We start from the raw sequence: 27,771 nt of genomic DNA, 5'->3' as shown, positions 1-27,771 counted from the left end.
GTACCTGTGGGTGTTTTGTGTATTTATGAGGCATTCCTCTATTTATTAAAAGGGGTGTGAGGTGATTAAATACTCTTGCATAAGTTACTTTTTAACTTAATATTTTGTGGATGTCTGTCCATCATCATTTTTAATGAATGCCTTATATTCCATAAATGGGTGTGTCATGCATTATTTTTGACTTTGCCTTTACTATTGAAAAATATTGCACATCCATAAGTATTTTTCAAAGGACAAATTCTTAGGAGTGGAAAGATCAAATCTAGGATTTGGGTATCTTGCCTGAAGATTTTTCCCATTCCCACTTCCAGGTGCAGTGTGAGAGGATTCATTTCCATGAGGAGTAACCAATATCTGATATTGGCATTAACTGTTTTTGAAATTTGATAGCCAAAATGGTTTTGAGTTGTTGTTTTATCCTTGATTTCCAGTATCATAAGCAAGCATGCACATTTAAAAAAAAGTACTTATTGGCCATTCAACTTTTTCTTTTGTGAGTTGTGTATTGAAGTTTTATGTCTATTTTTCTATTGAGGTGATGTTTTCTAAAAAAATGACTTATAAGAACTCTAGTAGAAAGAATAGTACCTTTTGTTTATTAATGTTGCAAAATTTTCCAAGTTTGCTGTTTATCTCTTTATTTCTTTTATATTCTTTTTAACTTTTTTTTTTTTAAATTATTTAATCAAATGTTTATCCTCCACTTTTAAATATTTAAGTTTTGGAGTCATGCTTAGAAAATTCTTCCTCACTCTCAAGATTACATAAATATTTACTTCTAAATTAAAAATGTTTCTTCTAATTTCAAAACCTTTTTTATTAATGTAGTATATTGCACAGAGCTTCAAAGTGGAATAGATTTAAGAGCTTCTAACACCAAGTGCATTCCCTTGCCGTCTTGAGGAGGCATGCTTGTTCACAGAGGGCACCTGCCCTCGCCCTGCACTGGGCCTGCTGTGCCCGCTCCTCCTGTTCTCCCAAGGCTGCCCTGCTGGCTCCCAGGACACAGGGTGCCGGAGCAGTGTGCTGGCTCACGGCTGGGGCCAGCGCTGTCTGTGTGCCCCTGACCACAGCCCCCACAGTATGGGCGCGGCCCTCTCGGGTTCTGGCACTGACAGGCCGGCTCCTTCCTAGTGGGGACCCCTGACAGTCACAGAATCTACCCTGTCCTCCTCTCCCTTTCTGCTTTCTTACTTGCACGTCTCCTTGAGACCTCTCCGTCCCCTCCTTTTTGTCCTTGTGTCTTACAGAGGACTATCGCCCTGCCCACTGTCCTTCATCCTTCATTCTTCTTTGAGCAGCATTCTGGGAAGGAGAGGCAATAAATGAGTGAGATAGATTTGCCAATTTTTACAAGGAGTCTCATGTGTATTTTTATTATTACATTTAAAAAATCCATCTATTACTAATTTTGGCTGTGGTATGATATAGGGATCTAACTTTTATTATTTTTTATATGATTTTCAATTTTTCCAATATTACTTATTGAATAGTCCATCCAGTGATTGAGAAATACCAGTTTTCTATTATACCAAATTACCATATTAATTTGGGCTGAATTTCTGATCTGTTGGTTCTGCTCTACTGTTCCATTTATTTTTTCTCCACTGCCGCCCAGGTTTAATTATAGTAACTTTAAAATTCTATGATAGGGAAAATTTCCCCTTACTCTTATATTTTTAAATTACGAATTACTTTTCAGTGAGAAAATAATTATTATCTTTACAGTCACTATTTATCCAGATTTCCTAGAGCTTTTGACTTGCCAAAACCATTTTTAAAGAAAATGATGCAGTTGTCACTTTTTCTTTTACTTACCCTTCCTGAATTTTCTAAACTTAAGGCACCATTTCCAAAATTATATTTCAAAAAAGTTATATTGTAGAAAAGAAACCCCTTGGAATGGGGATTTTTTTGACGTGTGTGGCTCACCTGTAACCCCACTTTCTGTCTCCTCCACTTCAGAGTGGCACAGTACTGTACTGTCTATTATGGGGAACACGGCTTGTGGGTACATCCCAAATCGAAAAGCAAAACACAGCAATATAGGGGAGTGACTCCTGAGACCAGAATTCTCCCTGTAGTTTGGGGCAGGTGGCGCTTAGCTATGCTGAGAGAAGACAGCTGTATGTCCCCAGGTGTGAGTGGCTCGTTCCTGCTCGGGAATGGCTACCTTGTGGCAGGTGGCCTCTGTCATCATTTGTTTGCTCCTTCCCTGTTTTCTCACCACTTTCCTATTTTCGTCTCTTGGATTTTTCCTATTTCCTTGGAGTGTCCCTATTTTTCTTTAAAGTCTGGGCCTTGCTATGGCATCCAAACCTTTACAGATCACTTTACTCCTCTTAAAATATATGTAGTCCATGTTTTCACTCCTTTTATAGACTATCTTCACTTTCCTTGTTGGCTATTTTGAAACTTTACACTCTGGCTGTTGTGTCTCGATCTGACATCCTCAGAGCCATCAAAGCGCCGCATGCCGTCCCAGTGCATGACTGAGGTCTGCAAGTGCCCGAGGCATTGTCTGAGGTGGTGCCGGCTGATACCAGCATTGCAGCCACAGGCTCAAACTGTTTGCTCCACTGACCCTGCCCCGCCTGGAGCTTCCTTACCCACTGATGTCTGTGAGCACAGCTGTGTTGAGGTTACTGCTGTGGGTATCTGGTAGTATCCTGAGTGCCAGGAGCTGGATGCAGCTTACTATGTGCCGGGCTTTGTGCTAAGTATTTTCTGGATAATCCAGTGAATGCTCATGACTGCCCAATGAGGTAGATATCTTACTGCTCTCATTTTGTTGATGAGGAGACTAAGACTCAGAAGGGTTACATTGTCTAGGGTTTTATAGCTAGACTGTGGCAGAGCCAGGACTGGGCCAGGGGTCCGTTGAGCTTGATCGCCAGTCTGCTATGCTGCTTCTCTTGCATGTTTAGAAGCCTTGGGTTGGGAAATGCCTCTTCCCTGAGTGAGTCCTTGAGCTGCGCCTTGAAGAAGGCCACCATTAGCAGTCAGAGAATGAGGATGTGAAGGGGCAGAATGTGGGCAGGACTCGGAGGCTCTGGCCGACCGACGGGAGAGGGAGAGGGTGGAGGTGGAGGGGCCGGAAGGGGCCCCTTTGCAAGTATCAGCAGCTGGACCGGAGTCCGCGTCTTTCTCCACACTCCAGTCTCTAGTCCCCACCCCCAGACAGCCTTGAAGCAGGACGTACAGGCACAGCTCCTTCTTCAAACTCAGAACACCTCCCTGGACCTGGTGAGTTAGGTCATTTCAGGAGAGAAGATGACTAAATTAGGTTGGTTTTTGTACCTCTTTGGCATGGAGTGGAGTGTGGGCAGCCATCCAGGGTTGCTTTCCCTGGCTGGCTGTGGGACAGACGAAGACAGCAAACAGTGGGAGACCGTGTGCTCGTGTTTATTTTGCCTCTTGGTGACCTTCTCGGCCTGCCACTTCTGATCCATCACTTTCCCCCTGATGCCCTCAGTCAAGGGCTCTTGAAAGTGGCTTCCGTTCCTCAGTTATGACACACCCTTGCATTCCTTGAGTCCCTATTTCTGTAACCATGTGCATGCTCCCCTTCCCATTCCTTTCTGCAGAGCCTTTTACATTCCACATTAGCCTGTCTCTGACTTCTTGCTTCTTGTCGGAGTAGAGGGTTCCATTCCTGAGCTCCTTGGACCCTTTCAAGCCTCATTCTGGCCTCCAGTGTCTTTATTTGCGGATGGACCAGTGTGTATGTCTCTAAGAACACAGGCCATGCCTTATGTTATGAAAGGTGAATAGGGCCAGCATTCAACACACACAGAGGGTGCCAAAAAAATGTGTACACATTTTAAGAAAGGAAAAACTATTAAAATTGTAATAATATATACTGATAACAAAAGATGAATACAAGTCACGTTTGACTTCTGCAAGTACAAGAGGTGCTCAAAGTGGTTACCATCAGCGTTCAGACACTTCTGATTATGGCAAACTACTGCTTGAGCGATGTTGACCACCGTGTCCACTTGTGTACATTTTTTTGGCACCCCCGGTGTTTCTAGGATGAGTGAATGCCATTAGTTGTCTCCTGTCCAGCCCAGGAACAGCCTCTGTAGAGGTCATCTTAGGTGTTGCCTCTGGAGCCAAGCTACTTGGGTTTGACTTCCCACTCTATCACTGCTAACTCTGCAGTTTTGGATCAGTGATTGAATTTGTGCTTCATTTTCCTCATCTGTAGAATGAGGATATTAGTAATCATGCCTCGCAAGCTATAATTGAGATGCTACTTAATATTGCTTAGAACTGCCTGCCACATAAAATGTTCACTATTTTCCCTCTAAACATTGTTCACTATTTTCATGCATGACCTATTCTTAGGAATTTTCCTTTGGTATTTTCATGGCAGATGGCCGTGGTCCCCAGAGAAACTTCTAGCATCATTATGACGCCATGAGAATTTTTGCTCCCAAGTGTTACTACTTTTCTACCCCCACTAACCTGGGGATGTGTTTTGCCGCAGTTTTACTGTAGAAGGGAGAGTAGCTCCAGAGGAGGGATCATCTTATTTCCTCTCTGTCTTGGCAGTTCTCAGGGGAACAGGCTTTTTCATATCATTCATTCATTTATGCATGCATGCATTCAACAGACATTTCTGAGTACTCCTCATATGCTGGGCTCCATGCTGGGAGAACATCGTGTCCAAGAAGCTCGTAGTCTGGTTTTACTTTGTGGACTTTTGCTGTTGTTGTTTTGTTTATGTGTCTCTTGAGCATAGAAGGGCTTCTCATTTCTCTTAGCAGATTCTGCTCCATCACGTCTTTGTGAAGGTTGGGTCGTGACTGAGAGGCCTCACGAGGTGTCCTCCTGGTGAACTCACCTTCTTAGCTTGTGCTTATTTTTGGTCTCTGCCTTTGCTTCTCCCCTCAGCTGGGACCCTCCTCTTGCCAGAAGATGTCCCCAAGGTGATTGCCATCCTGCATTCACTGTCTTCTGCCTGGCTGTTGGGATGTCCTTGTGTCCTGTCTGTGACATTCCTGATGCTGCCCATTGTCTTGGGCGTGGTGGTCTGCAGGACACCAGTGTCTGGCCTGCAGGTGAGAAGTCGGTACCCAGCGTCAGCCTCCTCACGCCACCTGGACTGGAAGCTCAGCCAGGCTGCTTGCTTCTGGGTGCCACTCTTCTCTGCCTGAGTGTGCACGGCTCCCACAGTTGCATGGCCCAGATATTACTTAATCTCTGGGACTCATATCCCAGCACTTTGTAACTTTTTGAGGACATGGGCTGTGACTTCTGCTGTAACACTATCCTGGATCACAGCATACTAGATATTTTAAGTCACTACCACTCAAACAACTGAATGCATGCACTAAGGTCTCTTGTAGCTAGATTGGCTTCAGCCTTGCCTGGGGACACTCTTAGTTTTATGGCAAAATTAGAAGAAACCCTAAATAAAAATGAAGACCTTGACCTGAGCACTATAGTCTTATTTCCAAAATATTCTTATGCTGTCAAGTCCAAAATAATGGGTAAATTTCAAACCGCTTTTCATCTGAATGATGGGTTGAGTGAATCTAATTTACATGCTTTTCATTTTATGTAAATTGGTCAAAATAAAGCTAACTCTTCAGGGTCCTATACCTTTCTCTGTGAATCTCTTATAATCTCTTTCTGGTAAGTTAGGGCTAATTCAAGTTTTAAAAAAATAACAAAAGCAACAGACCTTTAGACCCTTGCTTGATTTTGTTCATCTTCAACCATATTTGCTCTTAACTTGGCTACTGCTGTATACTGAATTTTGTTACTTCCAAAATGCATGTGTTGAAGCCCTAACCCTCCGTGTGATGGTATTTGGAGGTGAAGCTTTTGGGAGATAATTAGGCTTTAGTGAAGCCTTCATGGTGAAATTAGTGCCTTCATAAGAAGAGATACTAGAGAGCTTGCTTGCACTCTCTCTCTTCCTACCCTATGAGAACACAGCAAGAAGGTGGCCACCTACAAACCAGAAAGAGATCTCTTAACAGAATCTGACCTTGCTGGCATCTTTCACCTTGGACTTCTTGTTTCCACAACTGAGAGAAAATAAATTTCTGTATAAGCCACTCAGCCTATGATATTTTGTTATAGCAGTCCAAGCAGACTAAGACAGCTAGTAAAAAATTGAAAGTGCCGTTCTCAAGAACTCTCCACAAAAGGTGTTGGGTAATGTGTGCAGCTGTTTTCCACAGATCCAACAACTCATTGCTTCCCACTGTCTTTGGGAGAGGGCTCCTGACTCAGCTAACAGGATCATCCACCTTTGCAGAAAGGTGTCTAGGGCTCTCAGTCTGATCCAGATGCCGGAGCAGCCAGGTGTGTCTAGAAGAGTCAGTGACTTTATACGAGGATCTCAAAGGAAGATACATAAAAATTTATTAAAATTAAATCCTTTAATATTCAATTTCTTAATTAAAAAGATTATAATAGCCTTAAGGAGGAATCTTAAAAAGCAGCTGAACTTTGTGTCGTATTATTTCAGAACAACTCAGATCATCTTCCCAAAGCATCTCTGTTGGCAGGTAAGCTTCCTCATCCCTATGGTACTGGTGTAGAATTCCTCTCAGCAGGTGCATGTACCTCGCTACCTGCAGGCCCTCTACCCTTGGGGAGTGGGGTCAGGGGGACGGCAGATCCAGTTAAGATCCAAATTGGCAGAGGAGATGAACACCTGTCTTGCTCCATACAACTGGTTGTTAACACTAGCCCATGACATTCTCTGGCCCAGGCTTTCTCTTCTGAGGCCTGTGCTGCAGACACAATGTGTGCTGGCACCTGATGGCTGTTGGTCTAGAACCCTGGACTTGAAGCAGTCTTGGTCCTGTCTTCAGGCTTCCTGGGGCCCAACCCCTACATGGAGGAAATTCCAGGCAGGCTCTTTACTTTGTAAAATCGTGTTAATTTCTTTCTAGCTGTATAAATGAAATAGACCCATGGTACTAAATGTGGAAAGTTCAAACAAATAAGAATACAATTACAGTAAAATTGTTCAGCAATAGCTAGTATTTACAATTAGGTTTATTTCCTTTCAATAATATTTTCTATGAATATATATGTGTATACATATATAAAAATATACATATACATATATGTGAACATGCATATGAATGTATACATATGTGACTATATTTATATACTTGTGATATGCTACCCCTATAACTTTATGGTCTGACCTTATAAAAGTAATACAGGAATAGGATAATAAAAAGCAATGTAAGTAGGTACAAATAAAAAGTAAAAGTCCGCACCAGTCAAACCCCATGTGTCAGCGGGAACTACTTTTAACCATTTGTGATTGTTAGTGCATTAGGTGGATGAAATCACTCCCATTGAAGTCCTTCTGTGGATGTGATTCCACTTTAAATAACGTGTCTCCATCCTCTCGTATGAAAGACTTTTTAACAGTCCCTCCCCTTTCACCTTTCAATCTCTGCCAGTCACATTTTTATTTTCAAGTCTTTGAATTGAGCTTTATTGCTTTAGTTCACATGCTTAAATCTTTATTTGTTTATTAAATTTAAACAGTACCCCTTGACCTCCCACTGTGAGGGGCTTTGCACCCCATATTCCTTTGCACCCCTTATTCCCAACCAGTTTTATCACTGGACTCTGATGTTGTCAAGCACTTACATTCTGTTCTCTATCTAGAATCGAAATTTCCATGATTTGTCTATCGATTTCAGATTTGAAAACAAAATAATTAGTGTTTATAATACTATGATTATGTAAATGTTATTCACTATGGGAACAAATATTGTATCGTTAATCCTGTGCCACTTCTTTCTTCATGAGAAGTATAAAAAAAACCCCCAAAATTGGACAGGGGAGTGAGGTAGGGAGGAGGAGCCAGCTCTCTTCCATGTGACATTTGATACAGGCGTTTGGCTTCTCTTCTCTCCTAGGAAGATCGAACTTGAGCTTCAGCACGTGGTCTGCTGCCACAGGTCCCCTGTGTCCCTGCTCTCGGCACTTGGCACTTTGGATCTGATTTGCTCCCACAGAGGTCTTCTGGCAGCATACTTCATTGTTAGGTCTCACCCACAAATTGGATCCCAATTCTCTAATTTCTTGGATTTCTTTTGTGTTTTGCTAAAGTAATTCATTAAGTGATTCCATTAGGAAATGTCTGTGAATCACACACCTGTTAAGTCCCTCTCTTGGTTGGATTTTGACTGGGTTTAAATGGCTTATTCCACTGTCATTCAGTTTCTAACGATGCTGAAATGTGTATGATGAGAGTACGGTCGTCATTCTTAGACAATCTGTTCTTCCCTCTGGAAGTTTTAGAGCACTTTTTTTTGTCATTGTATTCTGAAACTTTATGAGGGTTTGAACTAGTGTTTGACAGGCCTTTTCATTCTGAAGGTTCCTATCATCAGTTCTGGAAATTTTTCTTCTATTATTTCCTCTCCTCCATGTTTCTTTCTCATTCTGAAAAGCTTGTTAGGTGCATGTGGCCCTTCTGCATTAATCCTTAGTACTTACTAATGAAATTTTCTCTAGTTTTATTTCTATTTTCTTATATTCTGTGTGATTTCCATGAAACTTCCCTCTAGTCCTTCTATAGATATTTTTTCCCCAATCAAAATTTTAACTTGTCTGAATTCTTTTTTTTTTTAAAGTTTATTGGGTGACAATTGTTAGTAAAATTACATAGATTTCAGGTGTACAATTCTGTATTACATCATCTATAAATCCCATTGTGTGTTCACCACCCAGAGTCAGTTCTCCTTCCATCACCATATATTTGATCCCCTTTACCCTCACCTCCGACCCCCCACCCCCCTTACCCTCTGGTAACCACTAAACTATTGTCTGTGTCTATGAGTTCTTGTTTCTCATTTGTTTGTCTTGTTCTTTTGTTGTTTTTGGTTTATATACCACATATCAGTGAAATCATATGGTTCTCTGCTTTTTATGTCTGACTTGTGTCACTTAGCATCATACTCTCAAGATCCATCCATGTTGTCACGAATGTTCCTATATCATCTTTTCTTACCGCCGAATAATATTCCATTGTGTATATATACCACAACTTCTTTATCCATTCATTTATCGAACGGCATTTTGGTTGTTTCCATGTCTTGGCCACTGTAAACAAAGCTGCAATGAACATTGGAGCACACGTGTCTTTATGGATAAATGTTTTCAGATTTTTTGGGTAGATACCCAGGAGAGGGATTGCTGGGTCATACGATAATTCTATTCATAATTTTCTGAGGAACCTCCTCACTGCCTTCCATAACGGCTGCACCAGCCTGCATTCCCACCAATAGTGTATGAGGGTTCCTTTTTCTCCACAGCCTCTCCAACACTTGTTACTATTTGTCTCGTTGATGATAGCCATTCTTTGTCTGAATTCTTGATCTCAGTGTGCTCATTTTTTGTAGCCTCTCAGAGCTCCCTGAAGAGGACGTTTGGTGATTCTGATTTTCTGGCAGTCCTCACTTGGCCATTGGCATTCCGACACTGCGGAATGAAACGTGCCATTGGGAGTCAGGTTTCCTCTCAATACCAGCTCCCCATCCCCCACCCCACCAACTCAGAGGAATGGCTGCCCATTTGGGGGCAAGGCATGTTGATGATCAGGGTTCATTTTAGGCTCCAAGACCAGGTAGGTGAAGAGGTTGCCCCCAGGCCAATGCCTGAGGAAGAGGACCACTCCTTTAATAGCATGTTTCCTTGGAGTGGGAGACCCACCCTACTGTTCCGAGGAAAGAGCTTCAAGCAGCCACCCTCAGTTCTGTTCCAGCTCTTAGTACCTATCAGCTTGCACACTCTGTGCTCTGCCTTCCCCTCGTCATGATTTCAGCCCTGTCTCGCTGTGCTCAGCCTTGTCCATCAAGATGGGCAAGATAATTCTGCTTCCAGAGAGGTGCCAGTTTTTTTGGACTAATGATGGTCCCCCCTTTTCCATATTCAATGCTTAAACTTACTTCATTCTCTTCCTCTATACCATGATTTTCATGAGATTTGGGGCTAGAGAAGTGGGTGCGGTTTTCCTACTTGAAATACTATTTGGATTTAGCAATACATTATAAAGAGTTCTGACATTAAAATTTTTAGTAAAGATTGGTACACGACATACTGTGATATAAATGTACTTTACTTATCAATTTCTATATTTTTAGATATGTTTTCTTGTCTTTCTTCTTTTCTTTGTTTTTCCATTTTAAATATAATACAATGCAATTTTTTTTGTGCAAAAATCTGTGATCATAGCTTAGGGTAGATTTGAAACAATAGTTATTGGGTCAAAAAGTGAGAATCATTTTTTAAACTCCATGCTTAATTGCCATCTCTAAGTGGCTGCTTCAGCTGCCTCAAAGTACCAGTCCCATTATGCTCTCACCCATGTTAAAAACAAAAACACACAATATCCTCGCACATTGAAAAAACATAAAAATCATATTTCTGTGGTTACCAGTGAGATCAAGTATTGATTTTATGTATTTTATTAGTTGTGTGTTTTTTCAGTTTTGTGAATTTTTCAGTTTTGTGTCCTTTTTGTATTCCCTCCTTGCCTATTACTTTTTCATGCTGTTTATAAGTTCAGAAGTTTATGTGTTTATGCTGCAAGGCTCTCAATCTTTTTCTTTGTAATTTCTTTAAGTGACACTTCAACTTTGTCCTTTTACTATGAAAAATGAGTTAAATGTTAACATCTATTTCACTCTAGGTTTTTTTCTTGGTTTATTCCTTTTAATGGTCTCTTAGTGTTGTGCATGTTTTACTGCATTAAGGAGAATTTCTAGGAAAGTGCTACTTAATAGAGATAATGGATATCTTGTCTTTTTTTTTCATTTTAATGGCAGCATCTCTGTAGTGATTTTCAGACTGGGGTGTGTAAGGTATTCCTTGGGGGTGCAGGAAGGAAAGAAGAGGAAGAAAGGAAACTTTACTATTATTTACTGAATAGAGTGACAGTGACACCCTCAGTTGCCCATGTGCATGCTGGTCCACTCTGGTGGGAGTGACATATTCAGGGAAGGTGAGCGTCCCACGTATATGGGCACGGATGTAGGATTTTCCTCATGTACTCATGATCCAAAAGGTGGGGCTTCTTGGACTTATCTTGCCCATTTTCTGAGTGTTAGTCTACTTAAAACTAATGAATATAATCTGTAAACCCCTCTAACCAGGCACTTGTGTCACAAATCACTAAAAATGAGTGCAAGTGTACCTCGAGACAGTGACCAAGCTGGCCTTTCCTGTGGTCCCCAAGGGAGACCCTCATCAGATATTTTATGAATTAAACACTGACAAGCCCGTCATATTGGGCCAAAGTGGGCCAGAAACAATTGAAAAACTTCAAAAAGACTATGTAAAATATCAATCTAAATTCACTCTCTGAATAATGAAACTGGGCCTAAATCTTTGAAATGAGATGGAAAATGACTGCTGATGTCGTTTGTATCACAATAAAGTATGTGGCTTATTTCAAGGCAACGTTCTTAAAAGAGCTGTCAAACACAAAGAAGGGTCACACACTTCCTGTCAAAAACAGTCCAATGATCCAGATTTGCTGATCTTTTCTGAGATGGCAAGATATTGTCTGCCATCTTAACAAAGAATGGGGAAATACCTGCTTTTCCTAGGAAACTCATGCTATGGAAAGAGCATTTTTGAAAATGGATGTTTTTTGAGATGTTTCAGGCATTATATGATTGTATTGCTTAAAAAAATTATGTGCGTGTGCTATCAACAAACCCAAATCTGTCAAGTTAAAAAATCTGGAAACAGATCCTTTTCAACGTTTAAGAATCTTCTAAATGAATTGATTGTTTTTTAGACCCATTTGTTAAAAATATGAAAATTCAACTGCTTTCAACCCATTTGCAAAATCGTCCATTGACATTAGGGAAGATAAAACTTTGCCAGCCAAATATCAGCAAAAATCTTGGCATGCTTGTGGAATTGAACTGAAGAATGAATATTGTGATTTAATAAATACTGCCAATGACATTTTTCTTCCATTTGGATCTGTGTCTCTTTCTGAGGTATATTTTTGGTTATGGCAGATGTTAAAATAAGGTATGGAAAATACACTGAACATAAAACCAGATCTTCAAATCACTTTATAAGAAAGTGTTATGTCAAGATTTTTAATAAGCATGAATAATATTAAATCATATTGTTTCCAGAAAAAATCCAATTTCTATATTTTGAGAGAAGCATTCATTTAAGCAGTTTAAAATTTATTAGTCTAGAGTTGCACATAGAATTCTCCTATTTCAGAATGTTGTCTGTGCTTTTTCTATTTGTCTTAATAAACTTCTCAGAAATTTGTCTAGTTGATTGCTTTTGTTTCAGAGAACCAGCTAATTTAATTTATCCATTTTCTAATTCATCTCTCTCATTGTTTTCTTTTTTCTATTTATTTTGTTGTTATTTTTCTAAGAAGCTAGCATTAAACTCTTATTAGCGTGTATTTTTTCTCTTTAAAAGAATGAGAGCATTTAAATACCTCCCATTTTGTCTGAATACTCCTTTGCTACACCATGTATGCTTTTTTATGTTTTATTTCTATTTTGGTTATTTTAAAATCTTACTATTTTAATTTTATTTTAAACTTTGATCAAGCAAGAATCTAAGAGAGTATATTAAGTTTTTCAATTTTAATGAATAAGTTCTAGGGATCTAATGTGCAGCATGGTGATTATAGTTAACAATATTGTATCATGCTTGGAAGTTGCTAAGAGACTAGATATTAAATGTTCTCCCCACAAAAAGAAATGGTATGATGGGTGTGTTACTTAATGCTGAGGTGATAATCATTTTGAAACATATAACTGTATCAAAGTGTATTAAATTAACACGTTGTACACCTTAAACATAGGCAATGTCAATAATATCTCAATAAAGCTGGAAAAAATGTCAATTTTAACTTTTTACAAAATATTAAGATTTTAAATTGTTTCTACTTATATTCTCCTATGCCAGACCTGCTTTCAGATACTTTTACTGAAGTTTGGTGTATGGTCTTATATTTGATAAATTTTCATGAATGTTCTGTAGACATCTAAAAAGTGACCTCTTGGGGGTACACACACACACACACACACACACACACACACTCTCACTAAATCAGCCTTCACAGAAAAGTGTCTGTTATTTATATTCACTTTGTTTACATTTTTGTCTTTAAAGTCTTCACTGATTTTTTATCGTTTTTTCTTTATAGTTAAATTATTTTACTTTATAACAATATGATATATGATACATAGGGGTTTGTGTCTAATATATTATCATTTTAAACACAAATGATCTTCATTATATGAGGCGTGATCAAAAAATATGGTGAATCTTTAAAAAAATTATTACAGTAAAAGACACTTTGCCATTAAGCCCGTCAAAATACTCCCCCTTGCTTTGAACACACTTATCCCATTGTTCTTGCCACTTTCTGTTGGTAGCTTGGAGTTTGCCATCTGGGAGTATTTGCACCATGGAAGGGGGCAAATGCTGCCAATGCAAACCTTTTTTGAAACCCAGTTGGTAAACAGTTACCAGTACCCTGCTGCTCTCCTCTCACTGCTGCATTCCAAACTTGTGCAAGAGATTGTGACTATGGGAGCTAATCCTCATGTAGAACTCTAGTGGCATAGAGTCTGGAAGATGCAGTTATTAGCTCTTCAACTTCTTCACCTGATGGCATATGAATGGATGTTGAATGAACCAATCAAGAGTATGAAGCTTGAAGGAAAAGGTCCAACATACATCTAATAACAGTTTACAAAAGAGAGATTATAGAGATTGGGAGAGAGCCTATATCTGAAAATATAGATTTAGGATTGTCCAGAATGAGTATTAACAGGTGAACAACAAGTAGGCTTCTCATCAGCAGCAAGATATCCTCGGAGTCCTAAGGAAATAACATATTTATAATTCTGTACCAAGTAGAACTATAATTCAAATGAAATTGAAATAAAGAGTTTTTTAAAGAGAAAGACTTAAAGAGATTTCCACTTACAGTTCCTCAATGAAAGAATTACTAAATTCTCCTCATTAAGAAGGGAACTGAACCCAGAAGGGTAGAGTGCTCTGCAAGAAGCAACAATGAACAGAGAAATTGGTAAACTTGTGGAAAAGTCCAAATAAGCATTGTTTGTAAGATGTAACAATAACAACAATAACACTAATGGCTAATTTGGGGGATTTAAAAGAAAGGCTGAACTGAAATATTAGACAATAACATGGAAGAATAAACCAATCCAAAAATGATAAACAACCCAATAGATAAAGATGAAAAGTAAATTTACAGAAGAGGAACTCAGAATGGCTCCAAACCATATAACGAGATGCCTACTAGCCATCAAGAAGATCTGAGTAAGAAAAATGGAGCAGTGTTGATAATACCAAGTGTTGGCAAGGCTATGGGGGAAATAGACATACTGTTAGACTTATGGTGGGTCTGTAAATTGCCACAACCACCATGATGATTTTAAAATATACCCACAAATTCTTTGATACTCCATCTTTTATGAAGTGGAGCCTAATTCCCTGTTCCATGAGTGTGGGCTGTATTTGGCGACTCATTTCTAATGAATAGAATGTGATGAAAGTGACAGTTCCAAGACCAAGTTGTAAAAATTACTCCTTGTGTCTCTTGAATCACTTGCCCGGGAGAAGCCAGCTGCCATGTAATAACACTTGAGCAGCCCTATGGAGGGGCCCACAAGAGGTGACCTTTTGTGAAGAGCCAAGTGAGTGAACCATCTTGGAAGTGGATCCTGCAGCCCCAGTGATGCCTTCTGATGGTGGTAGCCCTGGTCACTGTCTTGGCTGCATCCTCATGAGATCTCCTGAGCCAGAACCACTGAGCTACACAACTCCTGATTCCTGAACCACAGGACCTGTGAGATAATACTTGCTGTTTTAAGTCACTAAGTTCAGGGGTAATTTGTTATGTAGCAATAGATAGCTAATCAAACCACTTTGGAGAGCAATTTGGCAAAATTCTGTAGTAGTTTATCTCGGTATGTAGGCTAGAGAAGTTTCTGCAGATGTATACAAGGAGACACATGAGGATATTCATTGCAGAATATTTTTAATTTTAATTGGATAATGGATAAATAAATTATAATATATTTATACAGTGGAAAACTATGGAGCAGTTAAAAATAAATTAACTAGGTGTATGGCATGGATTTGGATAAATCCCTAAAACCAAATAGAGAGTGAAATGTGCAAGTTACAAAAGCATGTGTTTGGTGTGATATTACTTATGTAAATTTAAAGATATATACAGCAATACTACAATATATTCTCTATAGTAACATCCAAATGTAGGGAAATTTAAAAACATGGACGGTAAGGATACATTCCACTACAGAACAGAGTTGTCACAGTGGAGGGAAAAGAGGTGGAACAATAGAATAGGTGGGCAGGGCTTCAATGTGTAATATTTATTTTAAAAAATCTAAAGTAAATAGGCACAATATTAGCCTGTGTTCAGTCTGGTCGGTGGGTCCGTGGGTGCATTATATCATTTGCTGAATTTTCTGTTGCTTTGAAATACTCTTTATTGCCACTAATGTAGACTTCCCTTCTGCTAATAGTTTTGGATTTGTCCTGTGTTTTGCAAAGGCCTGCACCTTTTCCAAATCAGCTTGCCTCTCAGCAAGCTCTCTCTTCTACTTGACTCGATATCTCCTCACCTACTCTGATATTTCCTTATGAATTTGCATCTTATTTCATATACACCTTGCTCTCTGAACCTGTTTTAAAGGACGTAACCAGAAACTTTGTAAAATTGTCTTGTTTCTCTTATCTTTGTTGACAATATTCTTTCTTGATTTACATCTCATTGAAAGTACTTCCTCCTTTAATGATGTGGAACTTTTAAACAGACCTCCACATTGGTGTTTCTGCTTACTCATTCTTGTCTGATTTGAGCTGCAGCCAAACCCTGTTTGCCAATTGGCATGCCCCTGCTGGATCTTAACAAGGGAACACAATCGTTTTATAAGTGCTTAGCCAAATGCCCAGTGTCTAGTTGGCATTTATCTAGTGCGTCTTTGCTGGTTCTCCTTGTCCCCATAACTTAACTCTTGGACTCTGAGGAGGAGATGTACATTTCTGGGAGTATCTGAGGTCTTCTGCAATTCTTTCTTCATCAAAATCAATACATGAAAAAACCCAGAATATCTCCATAGGTCATTGTTCCTACACCTGTGCCTGCAGCAAATTTCACCTCTTCGAGGGCAGAGCCCAAGCATCAGACCGTGCCGTTCATAGCTATTGCCAACTGGTAGGTATGGTCCCTGAGTGGCCAGAGGAGAGGGGTTGCTGCATCACAGTGGTGCTAAGGACAGTGGGGATTTGACCTTGGCTACTTTTAAAAAGCAATTCCAACGTAGTCTGAAGGGTGATCGTCTGATGTCATAATTGTTCATCCCAGGTCTCTGAAATGGAAGAGAATTTGGTTAGATAAAAATCTCTTCTTATCTCTTTATTATCTGACTCTGTTATCTAGTTTCTGAATTCCAAGTGTGGGTATGCCACTGATTGTCATTCTCATCTTAACTGTGCTGACTTACTAGAAGCTTCTTCTACACCTCCTTCCGCAGCCATTGGTACTGTCATTACCAATGGAATATCATTAGTTTTGTGTGTATTTATGGGTATATTTAGAGGAATTTGACAAAGGCCCTACCAGGGTTGGCTAGGCTCTTTAACTTTTCGAGTGCAAGGTCAATGTTGTCCCTTGAATGTCTATCTGGTGATTAGAGGACAGGAACCCCTGTCAAGTCAGCAGTAGATTCCATGCACACTCTAGGCACACTGCAGAAAGCCCATACTTCTTGCACTTCTTTTCCAAAGCCCATCTAAGACTTTCAAAAATCTTGAGTTCTGTGAAAAAGTTTCAGAGACGAGTTAAAATGCCTTTCTCTAGATGTCTTCTTCCCTTTTTCTGTGGTTCCTTGCAAGAAATCTTTGCAACTTAAAGTACTTTAGAGCAGTGCTTCTCACACCACTTGTGGGGGAGGACTTTTTTTTTAAGTTACAGTCTTTGGCAACTGATGCTTTTGTAAAATACAGTAGAATGAATTACTGGAAAAATAAAATAAAAAGTGAAAATATAAAGAAATCAAATCAACTGGTCACACACTTAGATGTGGGGACAGTGCTATAGAGTGCTATAAAATGTCAGTGCTCTCCCTCATTCCTGTCCTTATCTCACTGCAGACCAGCAACAGACAGTGTCTGACTGGCAGAGGCCCACAGAGGCCCACAGAGCGCACTCTGTGCCGCCCTGCTGTAGCAGCCCTGCAGAGCTGTGCTTGACCTCTCTTTGTCCGTGACAGTCCTGTCAGCCAACAGCAGTACGCCTGGGTCTTTGGTGCTGTAGAGAAAACATGGAAGGTGTATTAGTCTGGGTTATCCAGAGAAACATAACCAGTAGGGCATGTATGATTTCTTATAAGGAATGGGCCCACATGGTTATGGAGGCTCAGAAGTCCCACAGTCTGCAGTTGGCAAGTTGGAGACCCAGGAAAGATGATGGTGTGTGCTCCAGTCTGAGCTTGAGTTCGAGTCCAAAGGCAGGAGAAGAACGATGATCCAGCTTAACAGTCCTGCCAAGAGAATGAATTCTCCCTTCCTCTGCCTTTTGCTATTCAGGCCTCCAACAGATTGGCTGAGGCCCACCCATACCAAGGGAGGGCAATCTGCTTTAGTCTACGACTGAAATGTCAATGTCCTCCAAAAACACCGTCACAGACACACCCAGAGTAATGTTTAGCCCGATATGTGGGCACCCTGTGGCCCAGTCCAGCTGACACATACACTTCCCCGTCATAAAAGGGCATCATCTTGTGTCAGTGGGAATGGGGCTCTTGGTTTATGATTCTGCCAAGACGTGGACCAGTTCCTTGACTCTAAAGAAGGAACCACTCCTTTGTTTTTAACCTGATGCCTCATCCATTATGTGACCACAGAACCCGGCTTCCTGGTGCTCAGGAAACAGACCCTTCTTCAGTTCTCGTCCTTTTTATTCAAATAGCCCTTTCTCCCCATCCAGCCAGCTGCTTGCTGACCCTACTCACCACTCACCAGGACCCCAGTACTCAGCCCCTCACATGCCTGGTCCCTCAAACCGTGGTGCAAAATGCCAGCCGGCTTCTCTCTGAAGCTCTCCCTCTGCCGTGTCCTCTCTGACCCTTCTTCAAATCCCTGCATTTTTCACCTTCAATCTAAGATATCTCTGACCTCTTTTCCCCCTGCATCCTGCTTCGTAGAATCCTTAGCAAATAGTTAACTGATGATATTTATTGAGAATGTGCCTGGTGTTAAGTCTGGTGCTTTCTGGTGCTTATCTTATTTCATATTTACAAAAATACTATTCAGAATGTACACAGAGGAGGAAACTGAGGCTTACAGAAGATAAGTAACTTACTACATGGCTATTAACGGCAGAGGTAGGATTTAAATCTAACACTGTGTTAGTACAAAAAGTCTCAATTCTTAACCATGAAATCATACTGCCTTACAGAAAATACAGAAAAATTGTTCACATGATAAACAGGCGCTTAATTAATATTTCTCAGTGAGTGAAATTGCCATTGAAAATATTTATATTTCTATATCTAAGTATCTATATCTATATATCTGTATCTCTATCTCTATCTATCTTTATCTCTATCTCTATATCTCTATATCTATATCTATCTATATTGTTCATTGTCCTCCACATAAGGATCCATCTTTAGGTTTTAGTTCAGGACCATGTTTGTCTTTGCTGATGAACTTGGATGTTTCCCTTCCTTCACCAAAGAGAAAATATTTAACTTGGGTTTTCCCAGGTGGCTTGGAGTGAAATTTAGCCCTTAATTGCAGCAGCTGTTTTTAGCTTACTTGAGATAATGTTCTTCCCTTTCTTCAACATGACTTTATTTATATGGATGGTTCAATTGCACATGTTTTCTCTCCTACTAGACATTGAGCGTTTGGGTGCAGACAGAGACTGAAAGAATTGAATATGTACCTAATTTTGTAAGCTGCTTTTTCCAGAAGTAAATTATGTTGATATATCAAATGGGATTCAGTTATGACCGGTTTTCTCTGCAAAGTACTCAACACTTATTCTGTGGCTGAACTGTGGAGTGGCTTGGATATGTTCTTTTGAGTATAACCTTGTTACTACAGCTGTAATAATTTGTTGGGTGGGTCCAAAACTTCAGACAACCAGGTGAAAGGTGATAATGGGAAGATATTTACAAAATGCTTCTAAACTAGAGTGATGAGTGGTGAAATGGGAAAGAATGGGAAGGAATGCTTTCGATGCCCACACTGACCTGAGTGGGGCTCCCTCCAGGTAGGGAGATTAGATTAGATCAGTAAGGGTGTCTTCCCACATTTACAAGGACTGAGACAGTGGTTAAGTAACAGCTGGTGAAGTCACCTGGATCCGGGGCCTGCTGAGAAGAGCTGAAAGCATACAGGAGGAGGGGCCAGCATTGATTTCTCATCCCCTGGACCACGGGAGTCAAGTCCTTGCTCAGATGGACATAGCCCCCCGGAATCGGGATTGGCCTTAGGCAAAGGGCGAGTGGTCCTAACTGAACCAGCTGACACTCGTTTTTAAACCTGTTTTGTCTGAAATTTAACCTGGAGAAAAGAGGAGGAGGTCATCGAAGTGTTCTTCCACTTTTTTGTTTTCTATTTATGTGTTAAGTATAGATTTGGCTTGGGAGGGGACGTCTGACTTAAAATTAGCTGAAGATGTCCACCTTGTAACTGGCAAGTGTGTGGTCACTTTGTGACTGGCATCCTGCCATGTATGATGGGCCTGTGGATGAACGTTTTGTTAGCCTAGAGAGTCGGGGGTTTGGAGGCTGACGGCTGGCTCCCACGTCAGCCATGTGTCCGGCTTACTGTTCAAGGTCCAGGACGTTTGGGGGAGTTGTCCCAGTTGTCATGATGGATGAAAAGTACCTCCGATAGAAATAGAGAAATCAGGAAGTGTGGCCTAGTTTTCGAAGATAATTAATTCGTTTTTAGACATCTTGAGTTTGAAATGAGAGTTTGACATCCAGGTGAAAATGTCTGGGCTCAGCTGAGGCAGCTCAGGAGGCATGAATTCTAGAACGGATTCTTTCCATAACTGGCTGTGGTCTTGGCCAAACCTAACTTTTAGGACTCTCATTGGTTGATCTCTAAGTCAGAAGCTTTCAGTCCAAACCAGGACATGGTGGTATGTGCTCTAGATGGGGCACATACCGTCTAGAGGGGTGTCCTGTTGGGCCTGTCACTCAGTACTGTCCCAGGGAAAAGAAGACAGGGGCCCTTACCTCCAGGTGCCTGCCATGAGCAGGGACGATTGCTGTTGTGTGGATTTTTCTGAGTGTGGTTTGAGAGTCAACAAGGTTGACTTCCTGTAATTTGCACTTTGTTACTCAGCAGTGCTTAGAGGGGCTGCTCAGGCCACTCCAGCTTATCCTACAGGTACAAACTACGGTGCTGGAAAGAACTCTACAAGTGACTTACATGGGGAATGAGAGCTGTGTGGGGAGAGCTCAGGGGTAATTTCTCTCCCACAGAGCCCCTGGCAGGGAGGCCCTCCGCCTCTGCTTGAATACCCCCAGTGATGGGGAGATTAGCCCTTGCAGTGCTGCAGTTTACCTTCTGGGAGCTCTGTTAAGAAGGTGTTCTTTACCCCTGCCCTGTAATTGACTCCCTGTATTTCCTCCCTAGTCTGTAGTTCCACTCAGCAGTTTGTCAGTCCTCGTAGCCCCCTTTCCATATGGGGAAGCAGAACCTGACATGCTCAGGGGCTCACTCATTATGACAGGGAGCTGTGCTCTTTCTGCTATGAAGAGGCCCATCTTTCTAACTGCCTTTCCTCCTTCTCCTGTGTGCCTGCCCTTTCATACTTTTCCCTTATCCTGGAGCCTCTGGCCTGCCTTGAACTGGTGGGAAGTTCTAGGGCCCAGTGGTGGCCATCCGGGCAGAGGAGCTCTGCCTAGAGCGTTTGTTAGTCTGGTGTAAGGGGAAGCTTTAACTTCCTGGGAGAGTGCTGGAAGCTGGTTTGTCCTGGGACACTGTGAGGTGTCACTCACCTTTATAGCAGGGCAAGTGTGATAGGGCCTCGGGTCAGTTGGCGTGGGGGCCGCTTCTCGGGGTGCAGCCTTTGTACACACTTACGTAGGGCCTGGCATCCCCTGTGTGCTTTGAGTGCTGTGTGAGTGGAACATCTGTTAACATGGGAAAAGGGAAACACGTGGATCTCTGCAGGGTCACAGCCAAGACATGCAGTTCCAGGACAGCCCACCATTTCTGGGGTGTGCGGACCTTTCGTATGAACGCTGAGAAAGAGTTTCACAGGCTGAGGAAAGGAGCAGAGGGTATTCTTATTTGCGTGGAGACACCTGCATTATGACATGGAGTCCCACAGTCTGCAGGGACAGCATCGTTCAAATTCATGATTAAATGGGCAAAATGAAGTAAGACAAAATGAAGGAAGGGATATATCTTGAGGTCATTTGGGAATTGTTCAGGTCACGGGTCCTCTGGAATTTTCTGAATTTCCCTCTAGAAATGTTATTATCGAAAAGATACCACCAGCTATCTGAAAACTGGGGTGGGCTTTAAGGAAGGAAAGGAGGAATGAGTGACTGTGTCTTTTTTCTTGCCTCTCTTCTCTTGCAAACAGGGAGAAGATGCCTTTCCACCATGTGACAGCTGGCCTGTTGTACAAGGGGAATTACCTCAACCGATCCCTGTCTGCAGGCAGCGACAGTGAGCAGCTCGCTAATATCTCTGTGGAGGAGCTCGATGGTAAGGAGCCCGCCCTGGGGAGGGCTTGGCCTCTGAGGGGACATCTGTGGCTACTGTGCACCTACGGTGGAAGTGCCAGGCTCTGGCCATGTGTACCTGGTGTGCTGGGAAAGAGCTCAGAGATAAATTCTGCCTAAATGACCTTGGAGCTGGAAAATATCTATGCTGGATATTTCGGGTTCCTTGGATACTTCAACTCCTCAAATTTTCCAGTTTATGGAATCTTTATCACCAATGCTGTTGTCGTGTTTCTGTATTGTCGCTTACGATGGGGCCCAGCTGTGGGGGAGGGTTAAGCCCTGCTAATGGCTATCTCTTGAATTGCAGCCATGGTGTCTTGAATCCTGCCCAGATTAGAATCATCTTTAAGCTGTGTTGAGGTGGAATGGACAGCCGTTAGTTTTATTGCCTCTGTTCCTTTGTAATACAGTTCAGAGCTGGGTGTTCAGGGCATGGGGACAAATCTGAGAACACAATAATAGAATTTGTCCTGGGGCAGTGCCCCATTGTATCCCCACTGGTCAATCAACTCCCGATAAAAAAAATTAAAAATTAAAAATTAAAATGAGGAGGAAGGAAGATTTTTCTAGAATAGAGAATTCGTTTGATTCAACTAGATGTTTGCCTAGACGCGCATCTGCTGAGGCTAAACCAGAATCGGCTTTCCATGGTGTTTTGGAATGCTGTCTTCCCTGTAACACATTTTAAAATCATGAAGTCTAATTTTACTTTCTAAAATGGAGATGTCAAAGTTACCCAGATGGCCCACGCCTTTACCTTTCTGTGTAAAGTTCTGAACCAGTGTGTTTTCTCTGTGCGCGTTTCTCACAAGGAGAGTTGGGAGGATTCTGGGCCAGGGAAGCCAAACGTGCTCCACCGAAATCGGGAGATGAGGGGAGGGCAGGATGGGGCCACCTGATAGCTTTCCCTGCCCTTGTCCATTTTGTTTGCTTATCTGAAGCCTTGCTTATTTCCATGAGCAAGCCAGCAGTGACATGGCAGAGTATAGTGGGCTGGGTCCAGAGGACAGGCTGGGGGATGTCAGAGGAAGTGAAGATGCTGCAGGCGAAGCCAGGCTCTCCAGCTAGCAGCTGCTCATGGTGATCTGGACAGACTGGAGGCCAGAGAGGAGAGCTGGATCCTTGCATCCCCCTGGCCTTCTGCTGGCCAGAGAACATTTGGACGCAGAGCACAGATGCAGGCAAGAGAGCCCTGACTACCTCCGAAGTGACCCCATTCTGGTGAATACAGGGAGGCGGAGGCTGGCCTGGCTATGCTGGGCCTGTGCTGTGAGGCCCAGGCTTTCCTGTACCTTGAGGTGTCCATTCCCAGGGGAAGTCAGGCCCAGTGGTGCATGGATTTGGTGGGTTTGCCCTGTGTTGTGTAGGTCTCCTGGTGGGGTGGTTAGCAGGAGCTTCAGAGAGTCCTGCCAAGTGGAGGCTCTGGAACTGGCAACTCTTGGAGAGGATGGGAATACTAACCAAATGAAGTCTGAAAATCATCTTTCCATTTGCTTTCCTTATCCCTCCCATCTTTGCCATGAATAATCAAGAGATGATTTCTCTAAGATTTTTCAGAGCAATGGCTTTTTCTCTGTTACATCTGGGCTACCTCCAGGGAACATGGCTTTTCAAGAGGACCACAGGCTAGATTTCAGCCCTTCTCCCTGCCCTGGGCTCCTGGCTGAAACTCCCTCCCCATTCTTGGGCAAAAGTCAGAGTTCATGAACTGTTTCACCCTGGCCCAGGCAGCTGAGCAGGGCTGAAAGGCACTTTCTCAGCAGGTGGTGGGGAGTGAGCCTACCAACCCTTGAGCCCAGGTGGGCAGGCTCAGCAGAGAAGCCCTGGTGGGGCCTTGGTCGAGTAAAACCGGATTTCATGGCCTGAGGCCGGCTGGTGAAGATGCTGTGTTTGTCCTTCAGGAGGGTATTCTGGGCTCTCAGCCTGGAGAGGAGCCATTTATTTTCTGATGGAAGATTCCTGCTACTTCTTTATTTTTTTGCCAAGGTGACCCCTGAGTTATGGCTGCTCATGCTCTCTTACGAGCATTGTGGGACTTGGGCGGAGCTGTGCAGATGTGGGCTTAGTTTAGAGCAGGTGGGCAGGGTCTGAAAACCAGCTGGCCTGGGTCAGTTCAGATGACTGCATGTTGGTTTTTCAGGAAGCCAGGGTTTCTGAGGCTTTGCCTGCTTGCTGTTCTCTTGGGGCTGCCTCATGTCAAGTGACAGTTGTGCTGCATGAGGCCACTCAGTTTTCCTCAGAGGTCCCTGGTCTTACACAGGGAGTTGACATGTTGGACACCGTGGACACGGAAGCACCTTTTGTGGTCTGGCTACCTTCGGCACAGACATTAGTTAGTTGGGTACCGTCCTCATTCACTGCTCTGCCCTCCCCACCCTGCAGCCTCATGTTTAAGGATGTCCACGGGCAGGTTGCTCCACCTGGTTAGTGTTTATCACCAGGGATGGAGTGCCCCTTTCCTTCAAGGTAAGGGTCAAAGGCAACCAGTCCATGGGTGGGTCCTCTCTGAGAACAGGCATGACGAGAGCCTCTCTCCATGCAGGCCATCTCCAGCTGCCATGCACTCTGGAAAGTTTCTGTTTCTTCTCCTTACATAAAGCTCAGGGGGAAACAATGCAGAGCTGCCTTAAGTTGGCTGGATTGGAGTTGGAAATCACCCAACAAACAAACTTAGCTATGATGAATCCAATCAGTTGAGACATTCATTCATTCATTTGTTCATTCATTTGTTCATTCCTGTTCATTCACTCATTACAGGAATGTTTACCCAAATGCTTTCCAGGTAGACAAGGAAATAAATAAGTATAATATCTGTTGCCTGTTGCCAAGGAGTTTGCAATCTACCCAGGGAGTTTATGTATACACAAAATTAATTATCAATATCTTGCATTTTTACAGTGTGTCACGTGAAATTTTAGACATATGAATTATAATTTTTAAAAAACAGTTTTTGCGTGCTATTTATTGAATAGTCTTGTGATCCCATCTTAATCTTAAACTAAATTAGCTTCTATCTGAAGTTCATTCATTTTCATAAATAGATGGTGTTCCATTGTATGTAAATATACCTCGATATCTCTATTCAGGATGGATATTTGGGTTTCCAGTTTGGGGCTATGCGGATATAATCCGGTCATCCGCCTTCTGTTACAGCTGTGATGTTAGGGTCTGCTCTCCTCATGGCTTCCTCCTAGCAGTTGTAAATTGTCTGGCTGTAGGTATTTCACGTTATTTTTGCCAGTAACAGTGTCAGCCCCCTAGATTGCTGTCAGGTCTTCATCTGAGCTTTGGTTAGTTTGCTCTCCCATCTTTGATGGTTATTATTTCTCTTTTGTTTTCTTTTGTTTCTTTTGTTTTTGTCCTTTTGGAAATGCCGCTCATTTTAATGCTAAAGCTTCATTTGTTTTTTCACATTATACGTCTCTTCTCACATCATTTTTCTCCTTTTGAACTTCTGCATTCCTGTTTGAATGTGTCTTCCACATCATTGATTTAGTTGCCTGCAGTCATTAATTTTTTTTTTTTATTATTGCCTTAAGAGCCTATTTTCATTATGGTGAAGGTTCTGTTTCTTTGTAGCCTGCTTTTATTTCAGTAGCTCCCCGCCTCCTTCCCTCCCCCACCCCCACATTGGTCCTAGTATAATGCAGAAAAGTATCAATGTATATTTCAATTCTTATTGAACATGAATACTCATGCAAGGGCCACCTAGGTTGAGGATATGGTTGAGGATATGACCAGCATCCCAAAGTCCTCCCTGAGGCCCTTCCTAACTCCTCTGCCTCGGAGACAACCACTGCCCTGACTTACTGTCTTGTTTAACTGTGTTTGTGTTGTCCCTTCATCTCAGTGGAGTCATGTCATACCTATTCTTTTGTGTCAGCCTCTTTTTCTCAACATAATAGTTATGAGACTCAACCATGCTCTTAAGGGTAGCTGGAATTCATTCATTTTTATTAACTTAAAATGTTCCATCGTGTATAACTGTACCTCAGTTTATGTATCTGTTCTATTCTTGATGGGTATTTGGATTGTTTCTAGTTTGCAGCTATAAAGATATAATCTAACCATCCCCCTTTTTGTTGCTGCTGTGGTCTTAGGATAAGCTCTCCTCGTGGCTCCCTCTTCCTCTTCTATTGGGACCATATATTTTTATTCTCTCTCAATTGTCTTATTGAGAATAACTTGGGTACAGTTTGTGAAAATATCTTCTGTTTCTTGTCATAAATTATATATATCATAAAAGCCTTTTTATCCAACTCTCCCAGCTAATGCTACCTTTTTCCTTTATTTTGCATTAGAAGATGTTTTTATATGGTCGCTTTTCCTTTTTTCTGTTCTGCCTTGTGATTCAGCAAAGTTCTTTGTAGGCCCAGTATCTGTCAGCAAACAAGGTTTGCAAAGAGTCTTTAGCTTTCTTTGTTCTATCTTCATTTTATCCCAGACCTGGAGAGTCCAGTTTCTAGTACACATTCTTCTAGTTTACAGCTGCTGGGCAGAAGTGGGATCTTGGTTGCCCCTACTGTTGGGTTTGCTCCCTATACCCCAGAATTATAAATCGACTTGCTGTCCCCTGTCCTGCTCTCCTTCCTGTTCCCAGACTGGTACCCATCATTCAGTGACCCCAGGTATGTCTGGTTCTCATCTTTCCCCTGTAGATAATCCGGATGGGACAGTCCAGCCCATGCCTCTCGTTACCTCAGAGGAGTATTTCCAAAAGGAGCTTAGGAAAGGGGTGCCACTGAGGTGGGTTTGGGTGGGGAATAGATCACCATGGAAAACAGTTGATTGGCTGGTCAGTGTAGCCTCTGGGTCCCTGGCAGGAGCAAACAATGATGCTGAGTCAAAGTCTTCCTTCTGTATTACCACTGTAGTTCCCAGGGTGGATGAAAGTTGTGTTTCTCCAGTTTCATTAGTGTTGCAATTAGTGAAAATTCTCCTCAGGCTCTGACATGTATACTTATCTCAAAGTTAGTATTTCTGCTGATGTGCTCATACATATTTCTGGATGGAGCGCACCCGGTGCACCCACTGTGTGCGAGTGCACGTATCAGTCTGCTGCCCTTCCATCACAAAGCCACATTTTAATAGTTGGCTAACTGCATTTGACTGTTCCAGTGTCTTTGCTTCCACACAGCCCAATGTCCGCAGTGACCTCCTGTTTCTCTTATCCTGTGGACTCTGTTTTTTGAACTTTCTGCAGCACCTAGCAGTGTTTGTCACACCTTTGGTTTTGAAGTTTGTCACTGCCTTGGCATCGTGCCACCAGCTGGCTCTCCTCCTACCTCTTTGTCATTTGCATTGTTCCTGCCCACTCCTTATGCACTGCTGGCCCCGAAGTTGGTTTCTTTTGTCCTCCCCCTGGGCGTCTCTGTGCTGATCACTTCAAGGTCTATACCTCCAATTCCCGCCTCCTTCCTCATCTTCAGACCTGCTACCTAAAGTCCTGCGTAGATGTCCTGTAATTTCCTTAAACTCCAAAGATCCAAAGCCATACACATTTTCTTTTTTCTTCAAAACTGCCCCTCCTCTGGGATTTTTTTCAGGAAATGATATCACATTATCCCCAGTCAGCCACAGTGGTAGTTTGGGAATCCTTCTGGTTCTTCTTTTTCACTTACTTCCCACATAGAATTGGCTAAGTCCTACTACAGATCAACGTATTTCGTAAGTGGTCCTTTCTGACCACACTGCATTGTCTCTGGCCAGGTCGCCCCGCCTAGACAACTGCAGTCCCCAGGACTCGACCTCCTTGTACTTCGTTCGTGGCATCACCCTGTATCATTCAGTTCCATTTCATTGGAGCAATGCTCCTCAGTTACACACTTGATTAGGTTATCCTTCTGCTTCCAACACTTCTTGTCCTACAAATATATACTTATTTAATATTTCCTTAATCTTTAAAAAATTTTCAAATCCATACAGGTTTTGGAAAGTACACTAAATACCTGTATACCATTCATTT

General features: G+C 42.1%; 1 protein-coding gene across 5 annotated transcripts in view; it reads left to right on the top strand.

Annotated features, from left to right (window-relative positions):
* CALN1 (calneuron 1) overlaps positions 1–27,771 on the top strand; it is a 656,133-nt gene that overhangs the window by 158,242 nt on the left and 470,120 nt on the right. For all 5 annotated transcript variants that reach the window (XM_033110564.1, XM_033110567.1, XM_033110566.1 and 2 more), the window contains one exon: positions 21,662–21,786. In XM_033110564.1, the coding sequence (XP_032966455.1) occupies positions 21,662–21,786 (125 nt within the window). The remainder of the gene's footprint in view (positions 1–21,661; positions 21,787–27,771) is intronic.

Source organism: Rhinolophus ferrumequinum, chromosome 7 (genome assembly GCF_004115265.2).
Source record: "Rhinolophus ferrumequinum isolate MPI-CBG mRhiFer1 chromosome 7, mRhiFer1_v1.p, whole genome shotgun sequence".
NCBI classification, from domain to species: domain Eukaryota; kingdom Metazoa; phylum Chordata; class Mammalia; order Chiroptera; family Rhinolophidae; genus Rhinolophus; species Rhinolophus ferrumequinum.
The sequence above is the reverse complement of the archived record's forward strand: the minus strand, read 5'-3'. Positions and strand labels throughout refer to the sequence as shown.